Source organism: Ictalurus punctatus, chromosome 26 (assembly GCF_001660625.3).
Source record: "Ictalurus punctatus breed USDA103 chromosome 26, Coco_2.0, whole genome shotgun sequence".
Taxonomy (NCBI): domain Eukaryota; kingdom Metazoa; phylum Chordata; class Actinopteri; order Siluriformes; family Ictaluridae; genus Ictalurus; species Ictalurus punctatus.
In genome coordinates this window covers 12,919,622-12,932,630 of record NC_030441.2, presented here as the reverse complement: position 1 = coordinate 12,932,630, position 13,009 = coordinate 12,919,622, and the positions used below count along the sequence as shown (strand labels likewise).

Genomic DNA, 13,009 nt, shown 5'->3' with positions numbered 1-13,009 from the left:
GTGTATATTGCAATCTGTAGCAATAATATGAAATCGATCTTAAGTGTCAAACATGTGGATATATATGATCCTATACATTCTATATTATATGCAAATGACTTACATGTCAGTCTGTATTACTATAAATATTCACTTTCATGATCTGCGAAGTACATTTTAGCCTACTGATGAAATGTATATGAAATTATACCCTTACGAAAATATGTTAATACCCTTCTAAAATCCTCCAAAGACTTTCAGAAAAAAATGCACTAAACTGTACCTAACTGTTTATCACAGAGGATATATAAAACATGCTGCTATTTAAAAACATGGGTATAATCATTGAGATGAAGTTTTGTGTAAGGAGATGTTTATTTAAAATGTTATGGAAGGAGTCTCTAGTGCCAGTGCTTTGTAATAGTGAGTAAGTTTCCGCCACAGGAAAGCCTTCAGGCGGAGGATTTTGCGGCGCTTTGCGGATCCACACTAACACGACTGACGGTTTATAGCTGCTATAACGTAGGGGATAACGTCGACTAACTTTCCACATCACATGTATCGTTGGCAGACTGCTGTGGTATGAGAGGAATGAAACACTCTGAGACATGCTGTTATAGGAAAACAATCAATTCGACGTGGTGTACCATCAAGAGCACTACGCCAATGACGAGCAATGGTAAACTTTAGTACCTTCTTTCCTGAGAGATGAATAAGGTTGTAGGAAATGCATTTTTATTACCATATATGAACTCCGTGTTTTTCAACGTGGCCCCTCGCAGCAGCAGGTTTTCCGAGCCCAGGGGTCTAAAACCAGAGATTAAATTCAGTACAGTATACTTGGCCTGCATTTTAAAAAGGTGAGAGCATATAGTGAAATGGATTGCAGCTCGACAAAGCAGATAGCAAACTGCTGGCTCAGTTATATGTTAACTTTAGACTTTGTGCCAATAGAGATGTGCTCTATATGAAGGCTATAAAATCCTCCTGCAGAATTCAATACTGCACATTCCATCTTTCTTGTACACAAACAAACTTCTTTCATTATGGCTCAGCTTCCTGTGTATGGATTTACCTTGCGATGGGCTCATCTCGGTCCAAATAAATATTGATGCGCCCGACAAATCTAGAGAGAGAGAGAGAGAGAGAGAGAGAGAGAGAGAGAGAGAGAGAGAGAGAGAAGCACAAAGTAAGAAGTCAATATCGGTTCTGGTATCAGGTATCAGTCTGACAGCACGCTCATTTACTCGTACTCATAAAAAATGCTCCGATACCAATAAAATACTATGTAATTATCAATTAATCTAGGATTAGCACTATGTGATGTAATTTATGTATATTACGTATACAGTATATTATATATTATGTATATTAATAATACTTGAGGTACGATTAGTGTATGTTGCACACCTTCTGAGAACAAGTAACCTAATAAAACATCTTATAAAATAAAATTCAAAATAAAACTCAACATGCCGAGGTCATTACTAGCTGCAAACACTGGCTAGGCAAGAAAGATTTCTCGAGATCACGCTATTTGAGTGAAAATAACAGCTCTTATCCAGTACATCGTTATTAATGATCAGCCACTGACAATAGGCCGTTGAGAACAACGGAATCAGGTACTTAGATGTAAAATCTGTAAGTAAAGCAGCTATGTTTTCCAAAATGAAATAATCCCAGGACCTTCTTCGCTGTAGCCCTACTCGATCCCATGGTGCTGTGAAAAAGTATTTGCCCCGATTTCTTCTGTTTTTGTTGTGTATCTCGTACTAAATTGTTTCAGAAATGAAAACAAAATCTAACATAAAAAAGGCAACCTGAGTAAACCCAAAATACCGTTCTTAAATGTTATTTATTGAAGCAAAAAAAAAAAATTAAAGTTATCCAATACTAACTGGGCCTGTGTGAAAATGTATTTGCCCCCATAGTTACTAATTCCCCAAATCTATGAAACTGCATTCATAATGGCGTTCAGTTGGACTAGACACAAAAAGGCCTGATTACTGCAAACCCTGTTCAATCACATGAACACTTAAATAGAACTTTTTCAACATTATGAAGTTGGTTAAAAGGTCTTACCCAGTAACACCCTATGCCAAAGTTAAAAGAGATTCCAGAAATGAAGAGGTGATTGAAATACATCAGTCTGGGAAGGGTTACAAAGCTATTTCAAAGGCTCTGGGACTCCAAAGAACCACAGTGAGAGACATTCTCTCCAAATAGAAAAACTGCACAGAAGTAGCCAACCTTCTGAAATCCCAACGACTCATCCAGGAAGTCACAAAAAAGCCAAGGACAACGTCAAAGGACCTACAGGCTTCTCTTGCATCAATAAAGGTCACGGTTTATGACTCCACTATCTCCACTTCTGAAATTCCAACTACTCATCCAGGAAGTCACAAAAGAGCCAAGGACAACATCAAAGCCTCTCTTGCATCAAAAAAGGGAACTGTTTATGACTCCAATATCAGAAAGACACTGGGCAAAAATGGCATCCTTGAAAGAGTGGCGAGGTGAAAACCACTGCTGACTCAGAAGAACATTAAGGCTCGTCTGAACTTTGCGAAAACACACCTTGATAATCCTCAAACCTTTTGGGAGAATGTTCTGTGGACTGATGAGTCGAAAGTGAACTGTTTGGAAGACAGGCGTCCCGTTACATCTGGAGTAAACCAAACACAGAATTCCACAAAAAGACCATCGTACCTATGGCCAAGCATGGTGGTGGAAGTGTGATGTGTGGGGATGCTTTTCTGCTTCAGAGCCTGGCCAACTTGCAATAATTGAGGGAAACATGAATTCTGCTCTCTACCAGAAAATCCTAAAGGAGAATGCCCGGTCTTCAGTCCGTAAATTGAAACTGAAGCACAACTGGATTACGCAGCAAGACCATGATCCAAAGCATAGGAGTAAATCCTAGTCCTAGAAGTAAGTGAAAGACTGATCTCCAGTTATCGGAAGCGTTTGTTTGCAGTTATCGCTGCTAAAGGTGGCACGACCAGATTTTAAGTTTAAGGGCGAAATTATTTTTTAACATTGGGGATAGGTGTTTTTTGTTTTGTTTTGTTTTTTTTGCTTAAATAAAAATAAAGAAATAAATCAAAACTGTATTGTGTTTACACTCAGGTTGCTTTTGTTTTATATTGTATTTCGCTTGAAGATCTAAAACTATTTAACATGAGATATACACAAAAACAGAACTGCAACAGCGCTGCAGCTAGCTCATGCAATTCAATTGAACTCAACTAGCCAACAAAATCAAGAACGAACCTACAGTAGAGATTCCTCAGCGGGGCAACAGAAAAGCGTTCACCCAGATCGCGCGTTCAGATCCGTACGATAAAACACCCTTCCGCAGTTGGGAGCCAAAGGAATCTCTGTGAGCTCATGTATGAGAAAGACAGCAGATAGCGCTTTCCTCCGAGTATACAGCATACGCAGCAGTTTGAAAAAAAAAAAAAACATGCTCGCCACTATTTAAACCAACGAACCACAAGAGAGCTGAATAAAATGTTCCGTGACATCAATGATTGATTAACAGTGCGTAGGTTACTAGTAAGAACCCAGGTGTATTATAGCTGTGTTGGAGCACATGAGAATATTAGTTCTTATGCTCGGCTGCTCTCGTGTTAAATGTTTGTTCATGCCTTTTACTGTTACATGTAAACATGCATGACGTGTGACGCATGTCTCGGATATATCGTGTGTCTTGCAGCGACATACAAGTGTGACGTTTGAGTTGTTCATATGAAATGGTAAATGACTCACTTGTAGAGGTCTGGCTGAGGTTGTTCACATTCTATAATGGCCTGCAGTTGGTCCACCTCCTTCTCTGTATTGAAGGCCTTGGTGTCCTGAACTGCATAATAGGTCTTTGTGTGGGGAGAAGAGCACATCAATGAGCAATCGGCATACCAAGGACACACACGCACATTCCGTCTAATGAACTCAACTTCAGATGCACCAAAAAAAACGCAGCTCAAAGTACAGTGCAAGTCGACAAGAAACTACAAGGGGGAAAAAAAATAAATAAGCGACAAATCTACATAAAGCTTTATTTTCCTGCAGACTCAGCAGCGAGGCGATTTTCACTCCTCTTCCTAGAGCACTCTGAGTAATGTAATGTAATGTAATACACACTGCTTTGTGCCTTAATCACCTTGTGACTGGATTCGCCGTCCAAGCTGGCAGTGGTGACGAAACACGTGCCATCGTCTCGACTGGTGGAAAGCAGGATCAGGTCACAAGGGAACGTCTCGTCCTCCTTCACCAACACCACGTCACCCACCTGGCATGCACAAACATACTACAATTACACCATAGAAAACCTGTTATGCTATTAAAATGAATTACACAGGTGAGTGTCATAAAGCCGTCATCATTCATAAAAAAAAACAACAACAAACAACAACCAACTTTGAGAAATCCTCCTTGTTCCTGTAACGTTACATTGTACATAACTACGGCTCGACTAAACTTGAACGACACAAAGCTATGATGTCATTACCATGCTCTTATCGAAGCCGCCTAACACAGACCCTATTCACAGTTCAGAGTTCCACTCTGGACAGCAGCCAAAGTAGTGAGGATGACATGGACAATGGAAGTTTAAACACAATGATTTAACATCGTAAACGCCTCATTCCAACCACACAAATAAATACGTAAACATAAATCTATCATTCTGATGACGGGCGTATCTGGGACACCGTTGGCATCCACAGAGAGCGAGTGTTACGTAACGGATCATAGAGGCTGACTGGATTATACGGAGGGGAAAAAAAAAATAAAAAAAATCATGCAACAAACTGCATCTAAATGCACACTCGAGAGTTCTGTCTCACCATTTTGTTTCAGTGTTAAATAACCCGTATGACTAGAAATGTGCATCAGGATTGGGATCCTAGCCACTGGTAAATATGTGCCGTGTGACACATTTTACTACATTCATTCATGTGGGATTAAAAAAAACCTGTCTACTTCAGTCAAACACAATGGAATACGGCAGCATTTTTCAACCTAATCTCTATCCATTGTGTCTACAGCGCATCTGTGATTACTACAAGCAAGAATTTGAACGTTTCTCTATACTAAGGTAGAAGAGGAAAGCTGTTTACTTAAAATGTAGGACTTGCTGAATTCGGTCAATAAATGCTCTCGTAAAACATTTTGCTAGAATGCCATAAAGAATTGTTTTTTAAAAAAATGTCGTGCGCTACCATTATAGCGTGTTCGAATTCCCAGTGGCGTCAGCACAAAACCTTCTGGAAACTTTAAGCAAATAATTACTCTTTATTGTATTGTTCTAGCGTTGGAAGGTTGGAAAAAAATGCAATAAAAACTATATTAATAATGCATAACAGATATAGTTTTTAATTCATGTTATAGAATCACAGTGTATACGCTTTTATTAGGAATTCAATTCCCTTTGACTTCCACTGTAAATGAGTTATACGTGCAGCTGTGGAAATCACACCTGGGCTGATGCACTGGATAGAGACAAGTTTGAAAAACACAGGAGTATTCGCAAGCAGATGACAATAATTGTACTGCAAGAAACAACTCCAAACATCTTCCCAAGTCAGAATGTTTACATGGACGACAATAATCCGACATTAACCCGATTAAGACGATACTCTGATTAAGAAACTAGCACGTAAACAGCGATTATTGATGAGCTTAATCCGACTAAAGTCATACTCGTAGTAAACACAAATGGAATTAAGACGTGTGGAGTATTCCTGTTTTAGTCGTGTTATCGACGTGTATTACAGACATGTACACACCTTAATCACGCTATTAACCTCGTGTGAGAGTTTTCACCGCATTTTGCGACAGGACACGTACACACACGGCAGCGCTCGACCGTTTTACGGCAAACAAGAGAGCACGGCCGCGTTCCAAACCGCGTACTTACCTGCTATATAGTAGGCGAGATACATGTATATAGTAGTATACTATAAAGTAGGTAAGTACGCGGTTTGGGACGTAGCCTACGGCTTCAAGCAGTCGTCTATTAGCACGTACAGCATGACTGATAATTAACTGCACTTGAAGCTTTCATAAAATTATAAATAAAAACACGCAAAACTGTATACGGTTCCATAACGAAGACCAACTGTATGTCGATACGTGAAATTCTGGAGGGACGTCGGACGGCGTGGCGCGGTGACGTAATGACGTGTGACGTTAATGGATCTATGTTCTATAACATGTAACACGGGAACATGAAAGGAGTATTCTAAAAGCGACTCATGTAAACACCTTAATCACAATATTGTCTTATTCAGAATAAGGTCAATAATTAGATTACTGCTGTCCATGTAAACGTAGTCACTGACAAGCCAGGGTTATAAAAAAAAGAAAAGAAAAGAAAAGCAATCCTGAATTATTTAAACAAATACCAAATACCTTTTGTCATATTTCTAAAGTACAGCCCAGGCTTTCTAGAGTTTCTGCAACAAGACAGACCTTCAATCCTTTTTATTTCACATCTCACTGATAAGTGGCATAGCGATGTCTCTGCAATAAGACTAACTTCACAATGAACGTAGGAACACGGCAGCATTCTGTCTGTCATCGTGCCGACCCTCTGCTGCCAGACACTAACTGGAACAATGCTGTCAGCTGAACTGCATTACACAAACAGTTAGGTCACGCAAAGCCTCAGTTCTGAATATAATGACTTCCTTATAAATGGGAATATACAGAGCCATTGTCAGTGGCAGAGGTCAATGTCCGTTGTAAGGCATGTCAAATGACACTTTGACGTGTATTATTTGCACCATAATGTTAAAAGCAACATACGACTGCAATAAATGGTAAATGCTCTGCAATTATATAGCGCTTTTATCCAAAGCGCTTTACACTGTGTCTCATTCACCCATTCACACACACACACACACACACACACCAAAGGTAGCAGAGCTGCCATGCAAGGCGCCAACTTGTCATCGGGAGCAACTCGGGGTTCAGTGTCTTGCCCAAGGACACTTCGGCACGTGGAGTCACGTGGGCCGGGAATCGAACCGCCAACCCTACGATTAGTGGACAACCCGCTCTACCACCGGAACCACAGCCGCCGCATTATTAACATGTAGCACATTTCCCTGCAAGTAACACACCTGCAGCTTGCGACTCTGCTTGCGAACCACTTTGCCTTTTTGGACAACTTGAACGGGACACTGGTTGATTGCGTTGTCCGCCTTGTGCCTGAGCCAGTCCTCATAGCCCTGCACAGAAGAGAGAGAGAGAGAGAGAGAGAGAGAGAGAGAGAGAGAGAGAGAGAGAGAGAGAGAGAGAGAGGGGTGTACAAAAGGTGCCTGTTTGAGGGTACTATCCTAACGATAACGAATGTTTTCACACCCTGTTTTCTGATAGATATCACGATGCTTGCACAGAATATCACGATATGCATTGTTATAAATCTTAATAGTCTGAGAACACTTAGATCTGCTGACAAAGGGCCAGAAAAACGTGTGAGGTCAACAAATAAATAAATAAATAAATAAATAAATCGGACAAAAAAAATATGCTTGATTTTATTTAAATGTACAATTGGTTCACTCAGAGGGAGGGAAAAAGGAAAAGAAAAACAAGGCATTTCACTTGCTTACCTGTTTAATAGCGGTTACAGTGATGACGAAGAAAAGTGGTAAACCACTGGTGATGGGGCTGGTGGGAGTGTCGATGATCAACTGCAGAGAGCGATAAACAGAAAGGACAGACAGAGACAGAGAGTCTTTCAGGCTGTTTGCGCCGAGCGGGACACTGCTATTGAAAAGACTTTTCATTTCACTGAGGCTCACCTGTACAAGAAAGATGATGAGAAAGTAGAAATTTGCGATTCTTCGAAACTGTTCGAACAAGTTCTTCGGAATAAAGTTCCAAAAAGTGTACTGGAGGAAGAGAGATTTAGGGAAAACAACAACAACAACAACAACGTTAGATCACTCTAAGGGGATTAGAGGGACAATGAGGCATAAGGCATCGTATACAGAAGCTGTTTAAATTCCATTCTGATGAAAGAGGATTTCATTCAACATTACATTTTCACTTCCCACAATCTTACACACATTCATCCCCCATTTACACTACTTTTTGCCAAATTTAAACCAAATTGACCCACTTACACCACTTTGTCTCAACATTTTACATCGCTGGTGTCCTTTGTTTCACTTTTCAACTCAATTCACACCAATTTTTCCTTTCTTCACAATTTTACACTTTTTGCAATTATTTACACGACCTTTATCCCAATTTTACACTCCCCTTTTCAATATTTAAGGCACATTCCTACCCAATTTACACAGATTTCCCCCCATTTAACACCCATTATTTTACACTAGTTTTTTCCACCAATCCCTTCCATTAATTTTATACTACATTACATTTGGTTCCCATTTTAAACCTCCACTTCCCCCAATTTTACACCATACCGCATTGGTCCCCAATTTACACCACTCCTTTCACCTAATTTTACACTACTTGTCCTTATTTTGATCTCGTTTTACACCCTTTAGACAACTTTCCCATATATACACCAAAGTTTGTACAGAAAAAAAACAAAAAAAACAATCTCAACAAAAACACACTCGATTTCGGGATCAACAAACAAATACTTGATGAAAATTTCTGCAAAGGCTCTACCTAATCATTTAAAAAAAAAAAAATTGGAACTGTTGAGACTTTTTCATAAGGGTAAACTAAGTGCTCAATATAGAAAGCTTTCATTTAATCTGTGCATAGAAGAGATGTTCTCATGGCAATTAAGTTGAAGGAGTTTGAATATTGTGTCAGACCTTGGAGGAGACTATTCTGTTGTCGGGGAACCTCTGAGGGATGTAGGCCTCAGTGCCGGGGGGTGGCACTTTCTGTCCGATATACACTGTCCTGCTGTCCACCCAGTTCTCCTCCCCTGCACACTGCACAGACAGCGAGAGAGAGACAGAGAGAAAGAGAGGGAGGGGTTATTCATTTACTTATTAACTAATAAGATCCTTCTTCCATTCAACTTCTTGCCTTCTGCCACAGACTGAGAGCGACGCTCTTATGGGTAATGAAGGCTATGACCTACACAGCTGCACTTCTACAAAACAGAATTCAACCAATTAAAGACTGGATAACAGTTCTCTCTAAAAAGTCCATGATCACCAAATTACCCCCAAAGTGCTTAATTGTATCAGAAAGTTATATCTGAATCAAATTGCTTTTGAAGTGCTCTTTTTAGTGCCACACTTGATGCCTCTTGGATATTCGCACTAAAGGCTCTCGCTAAAGTCTCTGATGGCCATGCCAAACCCTACATTTATTCTTTTACTCCAGTCTCTGAAAGCATGATCATCTAGTCATTTAGTCACTGCAAGCAGCCCAAATGTATCCCAGCTGCACTCTAAATGCACCTCGGACTTCAAAGATACCCACAAATGCTTGCATCGATTATGTACAAGGTTTCTTTATAAAAGTGTGGGATTGTGCAACACAACGTGCTTGCGTAGAAATGCTTGTAAAGGCGCCATTCACAGTGCCTTGCATGAGTTTTCATCCCTCTTGACGTTTCCTATCATTTTAGTAGTGTTACAATCTGGAAATTTTCTCGGATTATATGTCAGGAATCTTCACAAAATAGCGCATAATACTGAAAGTGGGGTATCAACAGGGCTTTGCAAAATCATTTAGAAATAAATAAACATTGGGCTTTCGAGTGGCCAGTAGAAAAGTGTCCGCCTTATAGCAGAGACTTCACAGGTTCAAATTTTAACAATGCCACAGCCATCCTTGGTAAGGAGTCCCAGAGAGCAAAACGAGCCAGTGGAGGGCATCCGTGAGCTGATGTATGAGGAAGAGGGCAGATAGCGCTTTCCTCGGAGTGTGCTTTACTTCGAAAAAACGCCAGTGTGAGCTTCACGTATGTAGAAGGAAGCACTCCACCCTCACTGGCTGGAAGCTGTGGTGTGATAGCGGAGAGCTACTGTAGCTAACAGACAGGAACTGGCAAAGTGCCCAGTGCAAAAGCTGTGATAGCATAAGTATTCACACCCATTGTTGCCAACGCCTTAAATTAGATTCTGTGCAGCCAATCACCATCAGTCTCAAAACTAGTCGAATTGAGGCCAACCTGCAAGCAATTAATGAGTCATGTGATTTCAACATTGAATACACCTGTTCCTGGAAGACCCCAAAGATTGTTAGAGAACATAGCTACACAAGCAAACTCACGAACACCAAGAAAGTACTGGAAATGTGTCAATATCCCAAACATCCCATATCCCACACTGAATTATTCAATCTACTTGAAAGATTGTGAGGAGAGGAAAAAGAAAAACATTGTACAGTTGGAAAGAATATTGTACAACTACAATTCCGCCTAGAGGAGGCCGTCCGCTAAAAATCAGTGACCGTGTAAAGAGGGTATTAGTCAGAGGTGCAATCCATGCCTCAGCAGCATATTCCAGGAGCCACTACTGAAAGGACTTGAATTGATATTGGCTGGGAAAGACTGGAGAATGGAATCACTTCAGAAACTAAAACGTCTCTAAGTGAAGTAATTAGCGAAGCAATAACGCTCAAGATGTCCTCAACTTCTTTCGGTCTCCTGTGAATGATGATCGGCTCTTACATATGAGCCATTTAGAAGAGTCAGCAGACAATAAGAGCTTACTGTAGGCACTGGAACATTTCAAATATAGCTGGGAAGAAACCCAACCGCGCAATCACGCTTGACGGCTAACAAATAAACACTGTTAGCGCAACGGTATAGTCTCTTTGTAAATCAGCAAGTGAATCACGCATTATATTTATACATGCATCTGATCAGATGTAAGACATACAGAAGTGTTTTTGTGTGTATTCGCTTAAAACGGCTACGACTGGGGATCAGTTAGCGTGATCACTCATTGTCATGGCTTTAATTCACAGCGACATTAGGAAGCCGCCCTCGCTTGGAACATCGGTGCAGCTCAGCATGAGAGAACCATTTCAACCCGTTAGCATCTCATACACTTCTCATCGCTAATCAAGCTCCATTCCGGCTGCTCAGTCGCACATTAAACCAACGGATTATTCTTATTTTTTAAACGACTGGCTTCCATATGGCTCTTTTTCTCCCTCATCTCTACCTCAACTGGAGTTTACATCAAGATTTGCATGTCCTGCTGGCAAACAGGCTTAATTAGCGGTTTACATTCCTCCTGCATGCTAATCGCGTTCTTATGTGAATTTAATGGCCATGTCATTTGTGTTCTTTCTTTCCCCGCTGAGCTACATCATCTTTCACACATTACTCAGTCTATTCAGGCTTTCCCGCTAAAGGAAGACCCGGAAGCTTGGGAAACTGACTCGTTTCTCAGTAAGGGTGTGTATGTGCACATGATGTACAGTAAGAAGAATCAACCAATGACAACAGAGAGGAGGAAGTTGTTACTAGACTATCAGTTACAGCAAGTCCGGTATAAAACATGACAGTGTGTGCCATGTCGGCATAATTACAGTTACAGGTTCACCTCCGATGGCTATGAAGCACTGACACACCAGACTCCTCCCACAAATGTTAAATAAGCGTCTCCTCATATAAAGATTCAATAAACATATCAACAATTATACTTTTTAAATTATGTGAACGGCCTGCCATATACGTCTGCCTCTGGGCCAATCAGAATCAAGAATTCAACCAGGCTCTGGTATAAACATTATTAAATGTGAGGCTGGTCCATCTGTCTTGTTGCTACATGCAACCGTGCACTTTCCAAATACTGCAATTCAATTGATCTGTTCAGTTTTTGAGTTTTATTTTTTTCTGGCCCAGAAAATAGTACAACCCCCTTCCAGATTAAAAACCAATTTGCATTAAATTTAAAAAATAAAATAAATTTAAAAAAAAGTCTCACAGACTGCATGTAGTGTCAACAGAAAGAGTTGGGCTCGTCAGAGTACGTTTAAATCATGGTTGCGGTTCACATGACCGCCAGCAGGAGGCACTAAAAATGACAAACTGCTCCTTTAATCCATCTCAATAGTCACAACGAACTCCCTTCGTGTAAGCAAACTGATAATAAAGTGAGCTTGTAAATTCCGAATGATCATCAAAGGAGATATTTTAGGACAACACGCTCCACATGTAATGGACATATTATTCAAAAACACACACGGTGTAGTCACTCATGTCAAACACACGTTAACGAGAGGTGGGGTTAAGCTGCAGCCGGGGAATGGAGCCGTGTTGTGGCAGCACCATGCCCTAGTTTTAAAGACACTCGGATTACATGTGCACCACGTACACCCACACACACACACGGCTCTACCTACCAACTGAACAGCCGAGCAGCTAAACTTACACACCTCTAGGGTGCCAGCTCAACTTCACCCAACCAAACACACACACACACACATGCTTTGCCAATACAGAGTTCATCTTTCAGTCATTTTCACACCACGAGTCCATCATAACAAACTGTGCCATATAATAAACCAATAAAAATTCGTTGAAATCACTGACGTATACACACACACACACACACACACACACACACACACTCTTATTTCTATTCCTTCTATTACATACTTGTATTCTGGAAAGCTGTCACAGGGTCAGGTGTCAGCACTTTTCGCTTCCTGCTTTTAACTATAATAAGATGTTAATAGCTCAGCGTTTATTGGATTAGAGTAGGTGAGTCTTCAGGAGCTCCAGTGTGGGATTTCAGGAGTTTAATGAGACTAAAAGCAGCAGGTGGAGTTGCTTTAAGTCTCAATCACTCAGGAAAGACTTTGGAGCTTGAAATTGAAATTGAGAAGTGTGACGTTAAAATGGGCAAGTGCCAAGCTCTCTCTCCATCTCTCTCTCTCTCCATCTCTCTCTCTCTCCCCACCATCTCTCCATCTCTCTCTCCCCATCTCTCCATCTCTCTCTCCCTCTCCCCATCCCCCCATCTCTCCATCTCTATCTCTCTCCCCATCGCCCCCCCATCTCTCTCTCTCTCTCTCCATGAAGTACTAAGTGCCTTGTGCTTACATCCAATAAAAAAATAGCAGG

At 40.8% G+C, this 13,009-nt stretch overlaps 1 protein-coding gene across 11 annotated transcripts in view; it reads right to left on the bottom strand.

Annotated features, from left to right (window-relative positions):
• Positions 1 to 13,009, bottom strand: part of atp11a (ATPase phospholipid transporting 11A) — a 107,305-nt gene that overhangs the window by 47,650 nt on the left and 46,646 nt on the right. For all 11 annotated transcript variants that reach the window (XR_008393477.1, XM_047151363.2, XM_017457775.3 and 8 more), the window contains 8 exons: positions 8,784 to 8,906; positions 7,791 to 7,880; positions 7,599 to 7,679; positions 7,107 to 7,214; positions 4,142 to 4,270; positions 3,751 to 3,854; positions 1,055 to 1,105; positions 722 to 786 (listed from right to left, as the gene is read on the bottom strand). Coding sequence is in view for 10 of the 11 variants with exons in the window: in XM_047151363.2 (XP_047007319.1) it covers positions 722 to 786; positions 1,055 to 1,105; positions 3,751 to 3,854; positions 4,142 to 4,270; positions 7,107 to 7,214; positions 7,599 to 7,679; positions 7,791 to 7,880; positions 8,784 to 8,906 (751 nt within the window). In the remaining variant the exon portion in view is untranslated. The remainder of the gene's footprint in view (positions 1 to 721; positions 787 to 1,054; positions 1,106 to 3,750; positions 3,855 to 4,141; positions 4,271 to 7,106; positions 7,215 to 7,598; positions 7,680 to 7,790; positions 7,881 to 8,783; positions 8,907 to 13,009) is intronic.